The 16506-nt window shown below is 41.8% G+C and overlaps 1 protein-coding gene across 9 annotated transcripts in view; it reads right to left on the bottom strand.

Annotated features, from left to right (window-relative positions):
• TTC23 (tetratricopeptide repeat domain 23) overlaps window positions 1–16506 on the bottom strand; it is a 148644-nt gene that overhangs the window by 82716 nt on the left and 49422 nt on the right. For 8 of the 9 annotated variants that reach the window (XM_061158602.1, XM_061158605.1, XM_061158606.1 and 5 more), the window contains 3 exons: window positions 10816–10939; window positions 5355–5505; window positions 5040–5165 (listed from right to left, as the gene is read on the bottom strand). In XM_061158602.1, coding sequence (XP_061014585.1) covers window positions 5040–5165; window positions 5355–5505; window positions 10816–10939 — 401 coding nt within the window. Of the gene's footprint in view, window positions 1–5039; window positions 5166–5327; window positions 5506–10815; window positions 10940–16506 lie in introns of all 9 variants that reach the window. The other variant, XM_061158609.1, reaches the window with a different exon arrangement.

Here is a 16506-nt window from a genome sequence, read left to right as displayed (position 1 = left end):
AATTAACATACTTAAGTTCCTTACTTAAGAACGCTCAAACTACCGCACAATTGCACTCATCTCACACGCTAGCAAAGTGATGCTCAAAATTCTCCAAGCTAGGCTTCAACAGTATGTGAACCGAGAACTTCCAGATATTCAAGCAGGATTTAGAAAAGGCAGAGGAACCAGAGATCAAATTGCCAACATCCACTGGATTGTAGAAAAAGCAAGAGAATTCCAGAAAAACATTTACTTCTCCTTCACTGACCACGCTAAAGCCTTTGACTGTGTGGACCACAACAAACTGTGGAAAATTCTTCAAGAGATGGGAATATCAGACCAACTTACCTGCCTCCTGAGAAATCTGCATGCTGGTCAAGAAGCAACAGTTAGAACTGGACATGGAATACAGACTGGATCCAAATTGGGAAAGAAGTAAGTCAAGGCTGTATATTGTCACCTGCTTATTTAACTTATATGCTGAGTATATCATGGGAAATGCCTGACTGGATGAAGTACAAGCTGGAATCAAGATTGCCAGGAGAAATATCAATAACCTCAGATACACAGATGACACCACCCTTATGGCAGAAAGCGAAGAGAAACTAAAGAGCCTCTTGATGAACGTGAAAGAGGAGAATGAAAAAGTTGGCTTAAAACTCAACATTCAAAAAAAGAAGATCATGGCATCCAGTCCCATCACTCACATGAATGGGTCCCATACCATTCACGGCAAGTAGATGGGGAAGCAATGGAATCAGTGACAGACTTTATTTTCTCAGGCTCCAAAATCACTGCAGATGGTGATTGCAGCCATGAAATTAAAAGAAGCTTGCTCCCTGGAAGAAAAACTATGACCAACCTAGAAAGCATATTAAAAAGCAGAGACGTTACTTTACCGACAAAGGTTTGTATAGTCAAAGTTATGATTTTTCCAATAGTCAGGTATGGAAGTGAGGGTTGGACTATAAAGAAAGCTGTGGGCCAAACAATTGATGCTTTTGAGCTGTAGTGTTGGAGAAGACTCTTGAGAGTGCTTCGGACTGCAAGGAGATCCAACCAGTCCATCCTAAAGGAAATCAGTCCTGAATATTCATTGAAAGGACTGATGCTGAAGTTGAAGCTCCAATACTTCGGCCACCTGATGTGATCAGAGCCAGCTCATTAGAAAAGACCCTGATGCTATGAAAGATTGAAGGCAGGAAGAGAAGGGGACAACAGAGGATGAGCTGGTTGGACGGCATCACCAACTCAATGGACTTGAGTTTGAGCAAGCTCTGGGATTTGGTGATGGACAGGAAGCCTGACATGATGCAATCCATGGGGTTGTAAAGAGTTGGACACGACTGAGCGACTGAACTGAATTGAAGTTGCTTATATTATCTAGAAAGTATTTAATTGACTAATTATATTAGAGTGTAATATACCAGGGATACAAGCAAAAAATTCTATGGTAATCACTAGAAGAAAAAAATAATATAATGTATAACTCACCAGTTAAAAGATAGGGAAGTGGAATGACAAAAATATTTGACTAAACTAAAGAAGGCAAGAAAGGAGAAAGAAAGGAACATAAAACTGGTAGGCAAAAGGAAATTAAAAAACTCAAATATATCAATAATTAAACAAAAAATATGAAGACTGAAAATTAAGAGATAGAAAAAGATAATATAGGAAAATTGATACCTGAAAGCTAGAGTGTCAATTTTAATATCAGCCAAAATAGATAGGGAACAAAGAAGAGTGATATATACTGACAAATAAAATAACAGATTAAGAAGATAGGGTGTTTAACTCTCCTCCCACCCAACAGAATATATTAGAATATATAAAACAATGACTGGCAGAACCATGGAAAGCTATAGATGGATCAATAATTATAGTTCAAAATTTAACAACACTTACCTTAAGAACTAATGTATCAAATGGGCAAAAGATAAAAAAATATAAATTTGAGTAACAGAATTAATAAAGTTACCATAATATGGAGTTATTAGAACCTTAAACACAACAAGTAAAGAATACAGGCTTCCCTTTGTAGCACACTTGGAACATTCACAAAAATTGATTATGGACTAGGTCACAAAGAAGCTTCAGTAAATTTCAAAGAGTTGATCCTATACAAATATGTTTCTGCCCACAATGCAGTAAAATTAGAAATCAATAACACCAGAATATCTTGGGAAAAAAACCCATCTATCTGCAAACTAGAACACACATCATTTTAATAATCCTTGGATTAAAGACTAATTATAGGCTTAAGTTATGGACTTATTAAGACTTGATGTGAGAGATAGTGTTCCATGTTAAAACATGTGGGATAGGTTAAAGCAAGACTTACAGAGACATTTTGGAGAATATCTTTGGTATTTTGGTGGGAAAGATTTTCTAAATAAACCTCTAAATAAATCAGGTTAAAAATTAATGGATTTGACTCTAGAAAACTTAAGTTTCACACCATAAAGAACATCATAGACAAAATTAATAAGTGAGCAATAGATACAAGAAAATGTTTGTAGTATTACTAATTTATAATACACCAGAAAATCTCAGTTATCAATAAAAAAGTACATGAAGTCCCAAAAGAAAAACCAGAAAGAATGCTAACAGGCTGTTCATAGGAGGGGAACCCGAATGGCTAAACTGTATGTGAAGAGGTACTCAAACTCACTAATAAGAGATACATAAATAGAATTAACAAGTGCTGGTAAAGAATCTGCCTGCAATGTGGGAGACCTGGGTTCAATTCCTGGGTTGGGAAGATCCCCTGGAGAAGGGAAAGGCTACCCATTCCAGTATTCTGGCCTGGCGAATTCCATGGACTGTATAGTCCATGGGGTTGCAAAGAGTTGGACATGACTGAGTGACTTTCACTTTTACATGCATCACGGTGACAAAGGTTAGAAAGACCAACTATGCCAAAGATTGTCAGGGATATGAGAAAACAGGAGCCCGTGTGCCCTGCAAGTGGGTGTGTAGGTGGGTGCAGCAATTGGCGAGTGTGGTGACTGAAGTCCGAGTGTTCCCTGTGACCACTCAATCCTATCCCTGGAGCATAAGCCTCAGGAAAGTCTCCCTGAGACGCCTAAGGGGAGCGGCACAAGGATATTCACGGCAGCACCACTGCGGGAGCTGGGGACGAGCTGAATACCACGGCTAGCAGGACGGACATGCATAGGAGAGCAGGCGCACCCTATGGGGCATGGCAGGCAGGACGCAGCCCTGAACAGGCAGCAGCTGAAAGCAGCGCCAGGTGGATAAAAGCGAGAAACAGTGAAACACACGCGACAAGTGTACACAGACCTAAAATGTATAAATGCAGAAAACAATACTACTTATTATTCAGAGACAAAGATTTAAAGACACAGGTCATCATTTAAGAGGTGTTTATGAGGGACTTCCCTGGTGGTCCAGTGGTTAATATGCCACCTTCCAATGCAGGGGGTGAGGGTTTGATCCCTGGGAGGGGACCTAAAATCCCACATGCCTTCAGATAAAAAAACTAAAACATAAAACAGAAACCAATATTGCAACAAATTCAACAAAGACTTTAAAAATGGTCCACATCAAAAAAATCTTAAAAAAGAAAAAAAAGGTATCTAAGATATGTATGAGACAGAATAAGGAGCAGAATGAGAATAATGGAAGGAAAAAACTCAGTTTAAAAAAGGATGCCAAAAGTTCGCATGGACTGATGAATCCTCTGTATCCAAAAACACTCCCAAATAAATGAACAAGAGTAGACTTATGATCATAAAAATGTCTTTAAAAGCACAAGTCGAAGTTAGTCCTTCCAGCTTCCATTCATATGGAAGCAGTAGGTGTGCTCTTTCAGGGCCCTTTCCTTCTTAAAAGTGAGTCCATATAGGGTTATTGTTACCATCTTTCTAAATTCCATATATATGCGTTAGTTTACTGAACCCTATATGCAAGACAGAAAAAGAGACACAGATGTATAGAACAGAATTTTGGACTCTACGGGAGAAGGCGAGGGTGGGATGATCTGAGAGAATAGCATTGAAACAAGTATACTGTCAAGGGTGAAACAGATGGCCAGTCCAGGTTGGATGCATGAGACAAGTGCGCAGGGCTGGTGCACCAGGATCACCCAGAGGGATGGGATGGGAGGGAGGTGGGAGGAGGGTTCAGGATAGGGAATACATGTAAATCCATGGCTGATTCATGTCAATGTATGGCAAAAACCACTACAATACTGTAAAGTAACTAGCCTCCAACCAATAAAAATAAGTGGAAAAAAAAAAAAAAGTGAGTCCACTGGGTCCCTGAGGTCTCTTGGGAATCAAGCAGTCTGATTATTCAGTTACAGTGACTTCCAGCTTGGGTTAAGCGTCCCCACGTAGGTCTGCTAGGGATTCTGTGCTTCTTCTAGGACAGACCTTTCTCTGCCCTCTTCTTCCCACAAACACACCCTTTCAGAATGTGCAAATCCTGTCACCCCACTGCTCTCAGGATTGGCTTGGGGTTGGTCTTTGGAGAGGGAGAGATGAGCTGCCTACCCAAGGCTCCTTCCCCAGGCTCCAAGCATTTTCTCTCCTCCACGGGGGTTTACTTGGTGAATGTGGGGTGGGGTTAAGGAGAACAGGGAACAATCCTCTCATTCTCATGGATTCAGATATCTCTGACATCTTTCTCCTTTGAGGCCCTAATCATAAGATCAACACACTGAAACAGCTTAGACTAGAACAGTGCGGGAGGAAAGGAAAATGGGGCTGGGGAAGGGGAGGGAACAGGAGCGTGAGGAGCGGGGCGGGGAGAGCAGGCAAGAAACAGAAACCAGGAGGATGACAGCAGGACTCTAGGAGCCGGGCGGGTGTGGGAGTGCCACACACGTAGTGACGAGCACCACGTGGCTTGGTGTAAGCCTTGGTCGTGGCTGCTCTGACACGACTGTGGTCTCCCCCCTTTTACTGCTGGAAAATGGCTGTAGAGAAGCCACGGCAATGTCATGGAGAAGCTCCTCCTGTCTGAAGAGAGCATCTTCTGGCAAAGAACCTCCAGCAATCACGTATACAGAAGGTCCTAAACTGGAAACTTACTGCGCAAATGACAATTTGATCCGTGCTTGAATTTCCATCCATTCTTCTTTTATGATCTTTCCACCCTGGAGCATCTCCTTTGAGAGTATCTCTGCCTTTGTCAAATTCTTTGAAGCTTCCTTGAACCTGAGTTGTGTTCAGAAAACTTTATATCTGGTGCTGCACTCTGGGGCCCCAGCTCCTGGACGTCCTTGGCTCTCATACTGCCCATCACCCTTCGTGAGCCACCTGTCAACTTTTGATTTGGCCTTAAAAATTAAATGCAAGTATTATGAATGGTATTTCTACCTGTAAAGATTAGAGGCAAAAGGATACTTCTGAAGGGAGAGTAAGGCTTGCCCCAAGGTATGGAACAGCTCAACCGAACACTTGAAAACATCTGTATTGTCATTGTATGGAGGCACAATGGAGTTGGTGAGGATTTCTTTGGCTTTTTCTGCATGTTGTTTTGCTTGTAGTGACATTCCTGTGGACAAAAAAAAAAAAAAAAAAAAGGAAGTCTCAGTTTCTCTTTCACTTCAGTTGGACAGGAATACAGTTGATTCTGGCCAGGGGGGTGACTTCACATATCTTCCAGGGGCACATACAGAGGTATCAGGGCAGTCTGCAAACCATCATCACTGGAAGAAACGATCACTGGAAGTACTCAAGACAAACATTTTTCCCCCAAATGTTTTTTTTTGGAAATCAACAGGATAAGCAGAAACTGAACAGCTCTGAAACTTCACCAATATCAGATATAAAATGTTATAAATAATTATAAAAAACAAAAGGAATTTACAAAGACTACAGCATTCTGGGAAGGAAATAAAATTTTCATAAATGTTAATCCTGGCTTTGTGACACCAATCTTAACGGAATACTAAAAATTCTGAATCTTCTGCTCATCCATCCATAATCATAACTTTAAAGTTGCTTTAACATAATACACATGTGATGATATCTACCAAGACTGACAAATAATTCCAATGAGATAAGGGGCTGCTAATGTGCTAAATCTCTTATTTCTATGTGGTAAAGAAATGAAGTTTAAAAATTAGTTACTACCAAGAACTAACTCCCAGCAGGTTCTAGTGTCCTTCCACTGGCATAGTCATCTGATGAAAGGGTGATATTAGGGGTATTAGGGCTTTTTGCTTTCCCATACCCTCACCTTCTTCCCTACAACAACACACCCCTCCACTCATATCCCAATACTCCTGGTCTTACATTCTTCATTACATGGAATTGTATCTTCAATCTCTCTCTAAAAAGAAAAAAAAAGCTGTCAAAATGTGAAGTTCATTCTGTTCCTATGTCTATAAAACAGAATAGATTTCCTGATGGAGAAAATCCTCCAGGGTATGCATTTGCTGCATCAATCAGGGAACTCAAACAGGGGCTCTGTGACAGGCTGAAGGGTGGGAGGGGGAGGGAGATGGGAGGGAGACCTGGGAGGGAGGGGACATGGGTGTACCTATGGCTGATTCTTGTTGATGTATGGCAGAAAAATACAAAATTGTGTAAAGTAATTATCCTTCAATTAAAAAATTAAAAAAAAAAAACAAGAAATAAAAAATAAAGGCAAAAAAAAAAAATCCAGGGTATGCTATTTTTGTAGGAGCACTTACAGAATCTTGTCTTATTTTTTTTTAAAAAGCACATAATCAACCTACCAGAAATTTATTAGTGCCAATAACATATGCAATATTATAAAAGACATGATCAGTTCAGTTCAGTCGCTCAGTCATGTCTGACTCTTTGTGAAGCCATGGACTGCAGCACGCCAGGACTCCCTGTCCATCACCAACTCCCGGAGCTTACTCAAACTCATATCCATCGAGTTGGTGATGCCATCCAACCGTCTTATCCTCTGTCATCCCCTTCTCTGCCCGCCTTCAATCTTTCCCAGCATCAGGGTCTTTTCAAATGAGTCAGTTCTTCGCATTAGGTGGCCAAGTATTGGAGTTTCAGCTTCAGCATCAGTCCTTCCAATGAACACCAAGGACTGATCTCCTTTAGGATGGACTGGTTGGATCTCCTTGCAGTCCAAGGGACTCTCAAGAGACTTCTCCAATACGACAGTCCAAAAGCATCCATTCATCGTTGCTCAGCTTTCTTTATGATCCAACTCTCACATCCATACATGACTATTGGAAAAACCATAGCTTTGACTAGATGGATCTTTGTCGGCAAAGTAATGTCTCTGCTTTTTAATATGCTGTCTAGGTTGGTCATAACTTTTCTTCCAAGAAGCAAGCATCTTTTAATTTCATGGCTGCAGTCACCATCTGCAGTGATTTTGGAGCCCCAAAATATAAAGTCTGTCACTGTTTCCATTGTTTCCCCATCTATTTGCCATGAAGTGATGGGACCGGATGCCATGATCTTACTTTTCTGAATGTTGAGTTTTAAGCCAACTTTTTCACTCTCCTCTTTCACTTTCATCAAGAGGCTCTTTAGTTCCTCTTCGCTTTCTGCCATAAAGGTGGTGTCATCTGTGTATCTGAGGTGATTGATATTTCTCCCAGCAATCTTGATTCCAGCTTGTGCTTCATCCAGTCCAGCATTTAGCATGATGTACTTTGAATATAAGTTAAATAAGCAGGTGACAATATACAGCCTTGACGTATGCCCTTCCTGATTTGGAACCAGTCTGTTGTTCCATGTCCAGTGTTAACTGTTGCTTCTTGACCTGCATACAGATTTCTCAGGAGGCAGGTAAGGTGGTCTGGTATTTCCATCTCTTGAAGAATTTTCCACAGTTTGTTGTGATCCACACAGTCAAAGGCTTTGGCACAGTCAATAAAGCAGAAGTAGATTTTTTTTGGAACTCTTGCTTTTTTGATGATCCAATGGATGCTGGCAATTTGATCTCCGGTTCCTCTGCCTTTTCTAAATCCAGCTTGAACATCTGGAAGTTCACGGTTCACATACTCTTGAAGCCACACTTGGAGAATTTTGAGTATTGCTTTGCTAACGTGTGAGATGAGGACAATTGTGCAGTAGTTTGAGCATTCTTTGGCATTGCCTTTCTTTGGGATTGGAATGAAAACTGACCTTTTCCAGTCCTGTGGCCACTGCTGAGTTTTCCAAATTTGCTGGCATATTGGGTGCAGCACTTAACAGCATCATCTTTTAGGATTTGAAATAGTTCAACTGGAATTCCATCACTAGCTTTGTTTATAATGATGCTTCCTAAGACTCACTAGACTTTGCATTCCAGGATGTCTGGCTCCAGGTGAGTGATCACACCATCACGGTTATCTGTGTCATGAAGATCTTTTTTGTATAGTTCTGTGTATTCTTGCCACCTCTTCTTCACATCTTCTGCTTCTGTTAGGTCCATACCATTTCTGTCCTTTATTGTGCTCATCTTGGCATGAAATATTCCCTTGGTATTTCTAATTTTCTTGAAGAGATCTCTAGTCTTTCCCATTCTATTGTTTTCCTCTCTTTCTTTGCACTGATCACTGAGGAAGGCTTTCTTATCTCCTTGCTCTTCTTTGGAATTCTGCGTTCAAATGGGTTTATAGTTCCTTTTCTCCTTTGCTTTTAGCTTCTCTACTTTTCCCAGCTATTTTTAAGACCTCCTCAGACAACCACTTGTCTATTTCTTCAAGGAACTTGAACTCAGCCTACTGGAAGCAGCATGGGTTGAGGTTCAAGAACGCTAGTTCTGAAATCACATTGCCCAGAAAGGATTTCCTGCTCCATCACTTACCCAGAAATTTTGGCCTTATCTTTCTGGACTGTAGACAGAGATAATAACATTACCTGCCTCATAGCACAGTAGTGAAGTGTGTGTGTGTGCGCGTGCGTGTGTGTGTGCGTGTGTTAACTCACTTCAGTCGTGTCTGACTCTTTGCGACCCCATGGACTGTAGCCCATCAGGCTCCTCTGTCTGTGGGATTCTAAGCAAGAATACTGAAGTGGACTGCCATGCCCTCCTCCAGGGGATCTTCCGGATCCAGAGATTGAACCCACGCCTTTTAAGTCTCCTGCATTGGCATTCAGGTTCTTTACCATTAGCGCCACCTGGTGATGTCTAAGGGAAATTATATGTGGAAAATAGCATGGTGCCTGGCACTCAATGAGACCTCAGTAATTAGTAGATACTGCTTTTATTTTAATTTGAGTAAAAAAAGTCCATAATGCAGAAAGGTAGCAGAATGTGGTGATTTTAAACGTCATTTAAAATCCTAGATGCCAGGACATTGGCACTGGCAACCAAAATCCTAGATCTGAGTCTCGGAGCAGCTATCTATTAACAGTCTGACCTGGGGCAGCCTGTTTCAAATCAAACTAGTTGTTTCCTCTGAATCTGGAAAATAGGGGGCATAGGGGTGTGGTTTGAACTAGATGATCTCCAAGGTCCCCTCTGGCTCTAATAGCCTTTGATCTAACAGGTAGGACCAGTCTATAGTCAGGTTCGGCAAAATTTATTGGGTGGCAGTTTTATGCATAGCATTGCGGTGTTTTTCACTTCAATTAATTTATTCATTCATTGGGCCAATCAATGATGCTGGGAAGATAGCAGCATCGTTATCAATATCATCTCTTTTCGTTGAAGGGACAGAGTACGGAGACGTGCTCTTGTACATCTTGTCCGAGGTTGCCAGTTTATGGTTGTGCCTTCTCTGCATCCATTCTCCCTTGTCCTGTTTTCTTTTGAGGATGCCCCTACACACTCAGTCCATGTGATTTAGCCAAGGCCAGCCTCTGCCCCAGGATCCAATGGAAGCAAAGTCAGGTCTTACCAATCAGACCACATGTGTATGTTCAATTGCCAGGTCATGTCCGACTTTTGGCAAGCCCATGGACTTCAGCCCACCAGGCTCCTCTGCCCACAGGATTCTCCAGGCAAGAATACTGGGGTGGGGGTTGCCATTTCCTTGGACTAGTTCTTATCTTTGGCATACAACCCAAGTCAGCCCAATAAAAATCCCCAAACTGTGAGATTTTGGTAAAGATGCATTCTTTTTTTTTTTTTTCATTTATTTTTACTAGTTGGAGGCTAATTACTTTACAATATTGTAGTGGCTTTTGCCATACATTGACATGAATCAGCCATGGATTTACATGTGTTCCCCATCCTGATCCCCCCTCCCGCCTCCCTCCCTATCCCTCTGGGTCTTCCCAGTGCACCAGCCCTGAGCAAGATGTATTCTTTTTTATCCTGGGAGCGCTGAGGAGGGAAACCTGAAGCTGCTGGCAACCTTGCTGCCACCATGTGGGCAAAGTTGGGCTAAGAATGCAGCCTATAGAGAGGAAATCAGAGTCAAGTGCTGGAGAAAGAGAGGAACAGAAATCTGATGGTGTTGTTTGAAAACGTGGATCTGGCTAAGTCTACAGTAAGACCTACCCTTGGATTTTTAAGGTGTATGGATCAACAAGTTATCTTTTGGTTACTGCCAGCTTGATTTAGCCTTTTATTTTGGGGAGAGGGGTTTGGTCTCACAGGCAAGAGATTTTCCATCAATACATATATGAATGGATTCTATTTTAGGCTCTGACTCTAGACTCTAGGCCATTTCTACAACGCCTTCAAAGCTAACAAATCAATTTTCTCCTAAGAACTGTTTTTAAGATCATAAAAAATAAAGCTCTGCAGTTCTAAAATCTTCTCTTTTTTACCTATTATATTAGAAAATCGTATGGACTGTGAAAGGAAATGGCTTCTCAACGTGTGGAGAGGAGAACATCCAAGAAAACCTGACCCTCCTAAAGTTAAGCCAAGTCTTGGAAAAAAGCAGAAACCAACTGGCTGACCCTCCGCAGGCTGAGGCAGACTCACCTTTCAGCTGAAGATAACCCTTAGCCAGGTTAACATGTGCCTCGGCCAGCTTCCAGTGGGAATCACCATAGCAGATCCTCGTCAGAGCCATGCAGTGCACGAGCTCGTGGAGAGCCTTTTTGTACTGAAGGAAGGAAAAACAGGCCCACTAGTTAGACAACAAAGTACAAAATCAATGTGTACTTTTATAGAGTGATGATTATGGGCCAGGCATGGTTTTAAATATGTGTGATACATCAGAGAACAAAAGTAAGATCTGATTTGGGTGGCAGGGTATTCTTCTGGTTGGGTGAAATAGACAATATACATTAAAAAAAAAAGGTAAAATTTACAGTACATTTAAGTTTATGGTACAAAGATATGTTTTTGGTGGCAGGGTAATTATCTGGTTGGGTGAAATAGACAATATACATAAAAAACAGTAAAATTTATAGTACATTTAAGTTTATAGTAAATAGTGGAAAATGTTATGGAATAAAGAAGCTGCCCATAAATGACCAGCTCCTACATATTCAGATACAAGTGGGCCAGTGGTGGTAGTTTTCAAATAACACCCTCTAGTTCTCAATTCAAACATCTTCTTTAGTAGCTGGGATATTAGCACAGCCAATGAGGTCAGCAGGACTTTGCAAACAGGTTTTGTTAAAGGAGTAAGAAGCACATTTTCATCCATTGCCAGGACAAAGAGAATAGTGAATGGTGTGGATTCTAGCTCCAGGTCAGCTTACAGCAACACTATTCTCAAAGAAAGGCTGGTGGTTTTAAAATACAGCTCCGAAATTCTTTGACACTCCTTCCATCCAGAGATGGTGGTCTATGTCCCTTTTCTTTGAATCTGGGTTTATGACTGTTGGTTAAACTAACGTGGAGGTGGTGAGGCAGCACCACTTTTTGGGCCCAGGCCTTAGAGAACTGGCAGCTCCTACTCTCTGTCTCCCCTTAGGTACTCACTCTTGGAACTTGCAATGAGCTGAAAGGTGTCTCCCACCCCCAGATTCATTTGCTGGAGTCCTAAGTACTCCAGAATATAACTGCATTTGGACAGATGAACTTTGAAGGGGTGAAGAAGTTAAAATGAGGCCGTCACAATGGGGGCCTCATCTAATATACTGGTGTCCTTATAAGAAGAGGAGACACGAGAAGTGGGCACACACAGAGAAAGACCTTGTGAGGACACGGCAGGCAGGAATCAGCAAGGCATGGAGCGAGGGCGCGGAATAAAATCAACCCTTTCAGCACCTTGACCTTAGACTTCTAGGCTCCAGAACTGTGAGAAAATAAACTTTCCTGGTTGAAGCCACCCAGTCTGTGGTATTTTGCCACAGCAGCCCCAGAAGACTAATAGCTTAACCATGGTTTCAGGAGGAAGCCTAAGCAGCCCCACAGAGGCCTCCACGGAAATGAGCTGACGACAGCATCAGTCAGTCAGCTGCAGAACTCTGCCACCCTGGCAGCGGATGCTCCACACCTGCTGAGCCCAGCTGGTGCTGTATGGAGTAGAGGACCAGACCCCACTGAGCTCTGCACAGGCTGTGGGTTCATGAGCGAAATTAATGACCTTTTGTTTTACACCACTAAGTCTTGCTCTAAGACTGCCTACCCAGGTGGCACTAGTCATAAAGAACCTGCCTGCCAGTGTAGGAGACATAATAGATGAGGGTTCAGTCCTTGGGTCGGGAAGATCCCTTGGAGGAGGGTATGGCAGCCCACTCCAGCATTCGTGCCTGGGGAATCCCATGGACAGAGGAGCCTGGCAGGCTACAGTCCATAGGGCTGCAAGGAATCCAACATGACTGAAGCGACTTCACACACACACACACACACACACACACACACACACACACACACACGTCTTGGGATGTGATATAGCAATAGATAGCTGGAATAGCAAAAGAGCAGGTAGAAGGTGCACAGCCTAAGGGAGTAAAGCAGAGGAAGAATGGTAAGAACAAGGACAGAGTTGTATAGAAAACCCAGGAGAAGACCCAGGATACCCAACCCTCCCGGTCAATGCCTACGCTCAAAGGGCATGCACTTCCACACAGTTTCCATGTGGGTTAGAAACACTTTCACTTTGAAACATTCCCTTGACAACAGTACATAGCCAGACACTTGACTCCAAGACAGCTGCTTTTCTGACTTAGCAAGAGAAGCTGAGGGCATGCTGTGCTCACTCCAAAGTGATAAAGGAAGATGGAGTTGTGTTTTTTTTCCTATAGCAACATTTTTCTTACAAATAATATATGCTCATTATCAAAATGTTGCTGTTGTTAGGTCACTAAGCTGTGTCTGACTCTTTTGAGACCCCATGGACTGTAGCCAACCAGGCTCTTCTCTCCATGGGATTTCCCAGGCAAGAATACTAGAGTGGGTTGCCATTTCCTTCTCCAGGGGATCATCCCGACCCAGAGATCAAACTTGCATCTCCTGCATTGGCAGGCAGATTCTTTACCACTGAGTCAACAGGGAAGGCCCATTATAAAAACACAAGTGAGCAAAAAAAAAGGAAAAAAGAAAAATCACCTGCCATTGAACCTCTTCAAGGTAAGTAGGTAGCTAAATCTCTTTCTATTCTTCATTTTTGTGAATCTATATTTTTTTTCCTTTTAAAAATAGGCTTATAAGATACATACCTGTTTGCAACTTGTTTTCACAATTTGTGAACATTTCTCTATATCATCTTCTGTGATGATAATTTTTAATGGCTGTATAGTATTTTACTGTATGGATATATCATAAGTGAGTTATTCAACCCACAAATATTTGAGCACTTAGGTTGTTTAAAAATTTTTTTCTCTCTGAACATCCTATGTGGATAGCTTTGCTCATATCTGTAAGTATTTTCTTAGAATGAATTCCTGGGAACATAACAATTGGGTAAAGGATATGCAAAGCCCTGAGGCTTTGCTAGAGTTTGCTAGACAGCTTTCATGAGAGGCTGTTTCCACCCATCTCCCTTCCAGCAAGTAATGTGAGCATGAAATGCTCCTTACACAGTGCCCAGCACTAGTTGGGGGTTAACTTGCCAATTTGTCAGTTTACTATTTCTCCTTGTTTTAGTTTTCATTTTTTTTTCTGCAAAGCTAGTAAGGCTGAACATCTTCATGTGTTTATTGGCTTCATTTATATGTATTTCTTCTTTTGGGAAACATCTTTTTATGGCCTCTAAGAGCCAGGAAATTTAGGGAATGGCTTCCTTGGACACAGAGCAAACGAATACAGTGTATGAGAAAGAAAGAAATTATAAAAACATTGAGAAGTCTAGATAGACAGTTTGCCAAAAAGAGCAGGGGACATGATCTGATGGTGAATCTATCCCAACCACAAGATTCCAAGGAAGGGCTATATGCAGCTGAGAGTCTGCCTCTCAGATCACAACCTGGGTCCTCACTACCTGCATCAAGGACCAGGGCACAGAAAGAGTGGCCTGTCCTCTCTCTGCTCTTTTATTTGCTAGGATGTATAGTCCAGATATCCCTTTCTGATTTTCCAACCTTTACCCTGCCAGTTCCAGTGGCTTTAGCCAACAGGCCTGGGTAAGAGGTAGAAAAGTATGTGTAGGCAGACAATCTTAGAACTGGAATGATCCTCGGAAATAATCCAGTTGATCTCCTCAATTTAAAGAAGAAATGTAAGACTAGAAAGGTGAGATGATTTACCACCAAGTGGCAGAATCAGAACTCACAGTCAAGCTCCTTGATGCAAAGTCCAGAGCTCTTCCCACAACATCATTCTTAATATTAAAACACGAGACTCTGAGGATAAGTAGGTTTGGCCATACATATTTTTAAATGGACATTTCATGTATAGCTCTTGTCATCTAAATACTATTCTCTACTAGGATGAAACAGCATTCCATGAAACCACAGCTGGAACAGGGAAAGTACAAGATGAAACTGAAAAATCTCGCTGTGCCTGAAATCAAGGAAAGAATTATAGGGACGTATCAAGAACTCAGACGCCAGCTTGAAGGGGCTCCCACGGGCAAATATACAATAATTTAAGTTTTGCTGATGATAATGGATTGTAACACATTGAAAAGTAGGATTTCTGGAATCCATATTGATATAAATAAATGAACAATTACGTGTGAAGAAGGGAAAGCTCTTCCTCATAAAAAGAATGCCAATAAACAAACATTGAAAGCATGGCAAAGTCAGAGAATCACCATTTGACAAACATCACAGCAATAACTGATTCAGGGGAGAATCATCAATGCATGTTAAAAGTAAGGGGTGAAGTTCTGATGAGGAATAGGATATATTCATAGTGTTAATGATTGTCCCCACAGAATACTGATTAATTACAAATGGAATAATAATTCTACAGTGAAGAAACCTTCCAGATAGCACCTTAACCAAGTGACCAAATTTAGCATCATAGTAATGAGACAAACAGACATCATATGCCTCCTAATAAGATGCACTGGAAAGGGCCCTTTCTCAGGTCTGTGGGATTTCTGCCTCAAATGCATAATCTATTCTAGTCATCAAGAAAACACGACAAATTCAAAATGGGGGGTATGCTACAAAACAGTTGGAGTATACGTTTGTGGCACCTGCCAAATTATTTTGTTGAAGCCCTAACCCTCAATGTGGCATGTAGAGATAAGGCCTCTAAAGATGTAACTAAGGTGAAATGAGGTCATAAAGGTGGGGCCCTGATCCAATAGGATTAGCATCCTTTTGAGAAGACACACCTTTCTCTCCTCCTTCCCCTACCCTTCATGCACAAAGAAGAGGGCATGTGAGGACACAGCTTGAAGGTGGTGGTCTACAGCCCAAGGGGTGAGTTCTCACCAGACAACAGCTCTGCTGGCTATTTGATCTTGGACTTCTAGTTTCCAGGATTGTGAGGACTAAATTTCTGTTGTTTAGGCTACCCAATCTGCAGTATTCTATTATAGCAGCCCAAGCAGACTAATATAGTACTTTTCACAAATATCAAAATTGTAGAAGACACAGACAGGCTAAGGAACTGATCTGACAGATGTGTTGGTGTTTTGTGCTCGTGTTCAGCCATGTCTGATTCTTTGCAGCCCGCCAGGCTTCTCTATGGAATTCTCCAGGGAAGAATACTAGAGTGGGTTCCCATTTCCTGCTCCAGGGGATCTTCCTGACCCAGGGACTGAACCTGCCTTTCTTGCATTGGCACATGGATTATTTACCACTGAACCACCTAGGAAGTGCTTTTCAATAGATTAAAGGAGACTAAAGAGACCTTGTGGCTCAGCTGGCTAAGAATCTGCCTGCAATGCGGGAGACCTGGGTTTGATCCCTGGGTTGGGAAGATCCCCTGGAGAATTCAGGAATGGCTACCCACTCCAGCATTCTGGCCTGTATAGCCCATGGGGTCACAAAGTCAGACATGACTAAGTGACTTTCACTCACTCAAACTCACTCACTCAAAGAGACATAATAATTCTAGTCAGCATGATTTCATGGACTAAAACATGGCTCTATCTAATATTTTTTCCTGTAAAAGATACTACTGAGATAATTGGAGGAATATGAATAAGGTTTATAGATTAGATAATAATATGTACCAATATTAATTTCTTAAGGATTAAAGATTTACTAAGCATGGCCCCACCCATCAGAACAAGACCCAGTTTCCCCCTCACTCAGTCTCTCCCATCAGGAAGCATCCATAAGCCTCTTATCCTAATCCATCAAAGGGCAGACAAAATGA

The sequence above is a fragment of the Dama dama genome, chromosome 13 (assembly GCF_033118175.1).
Source record: "Dama dama isolate Ldn47 chromosome 13, ASM3311817v1, whole genome shotgun sequence".
NCBI lineage: Eukaryota > Metazoa > Chordata > Mammalia > Artiodactyla > Cervidae > Dama > Dama dama.
This window is presented reverse-complemented; position numbering and strand designations above follow the sequence as displayed.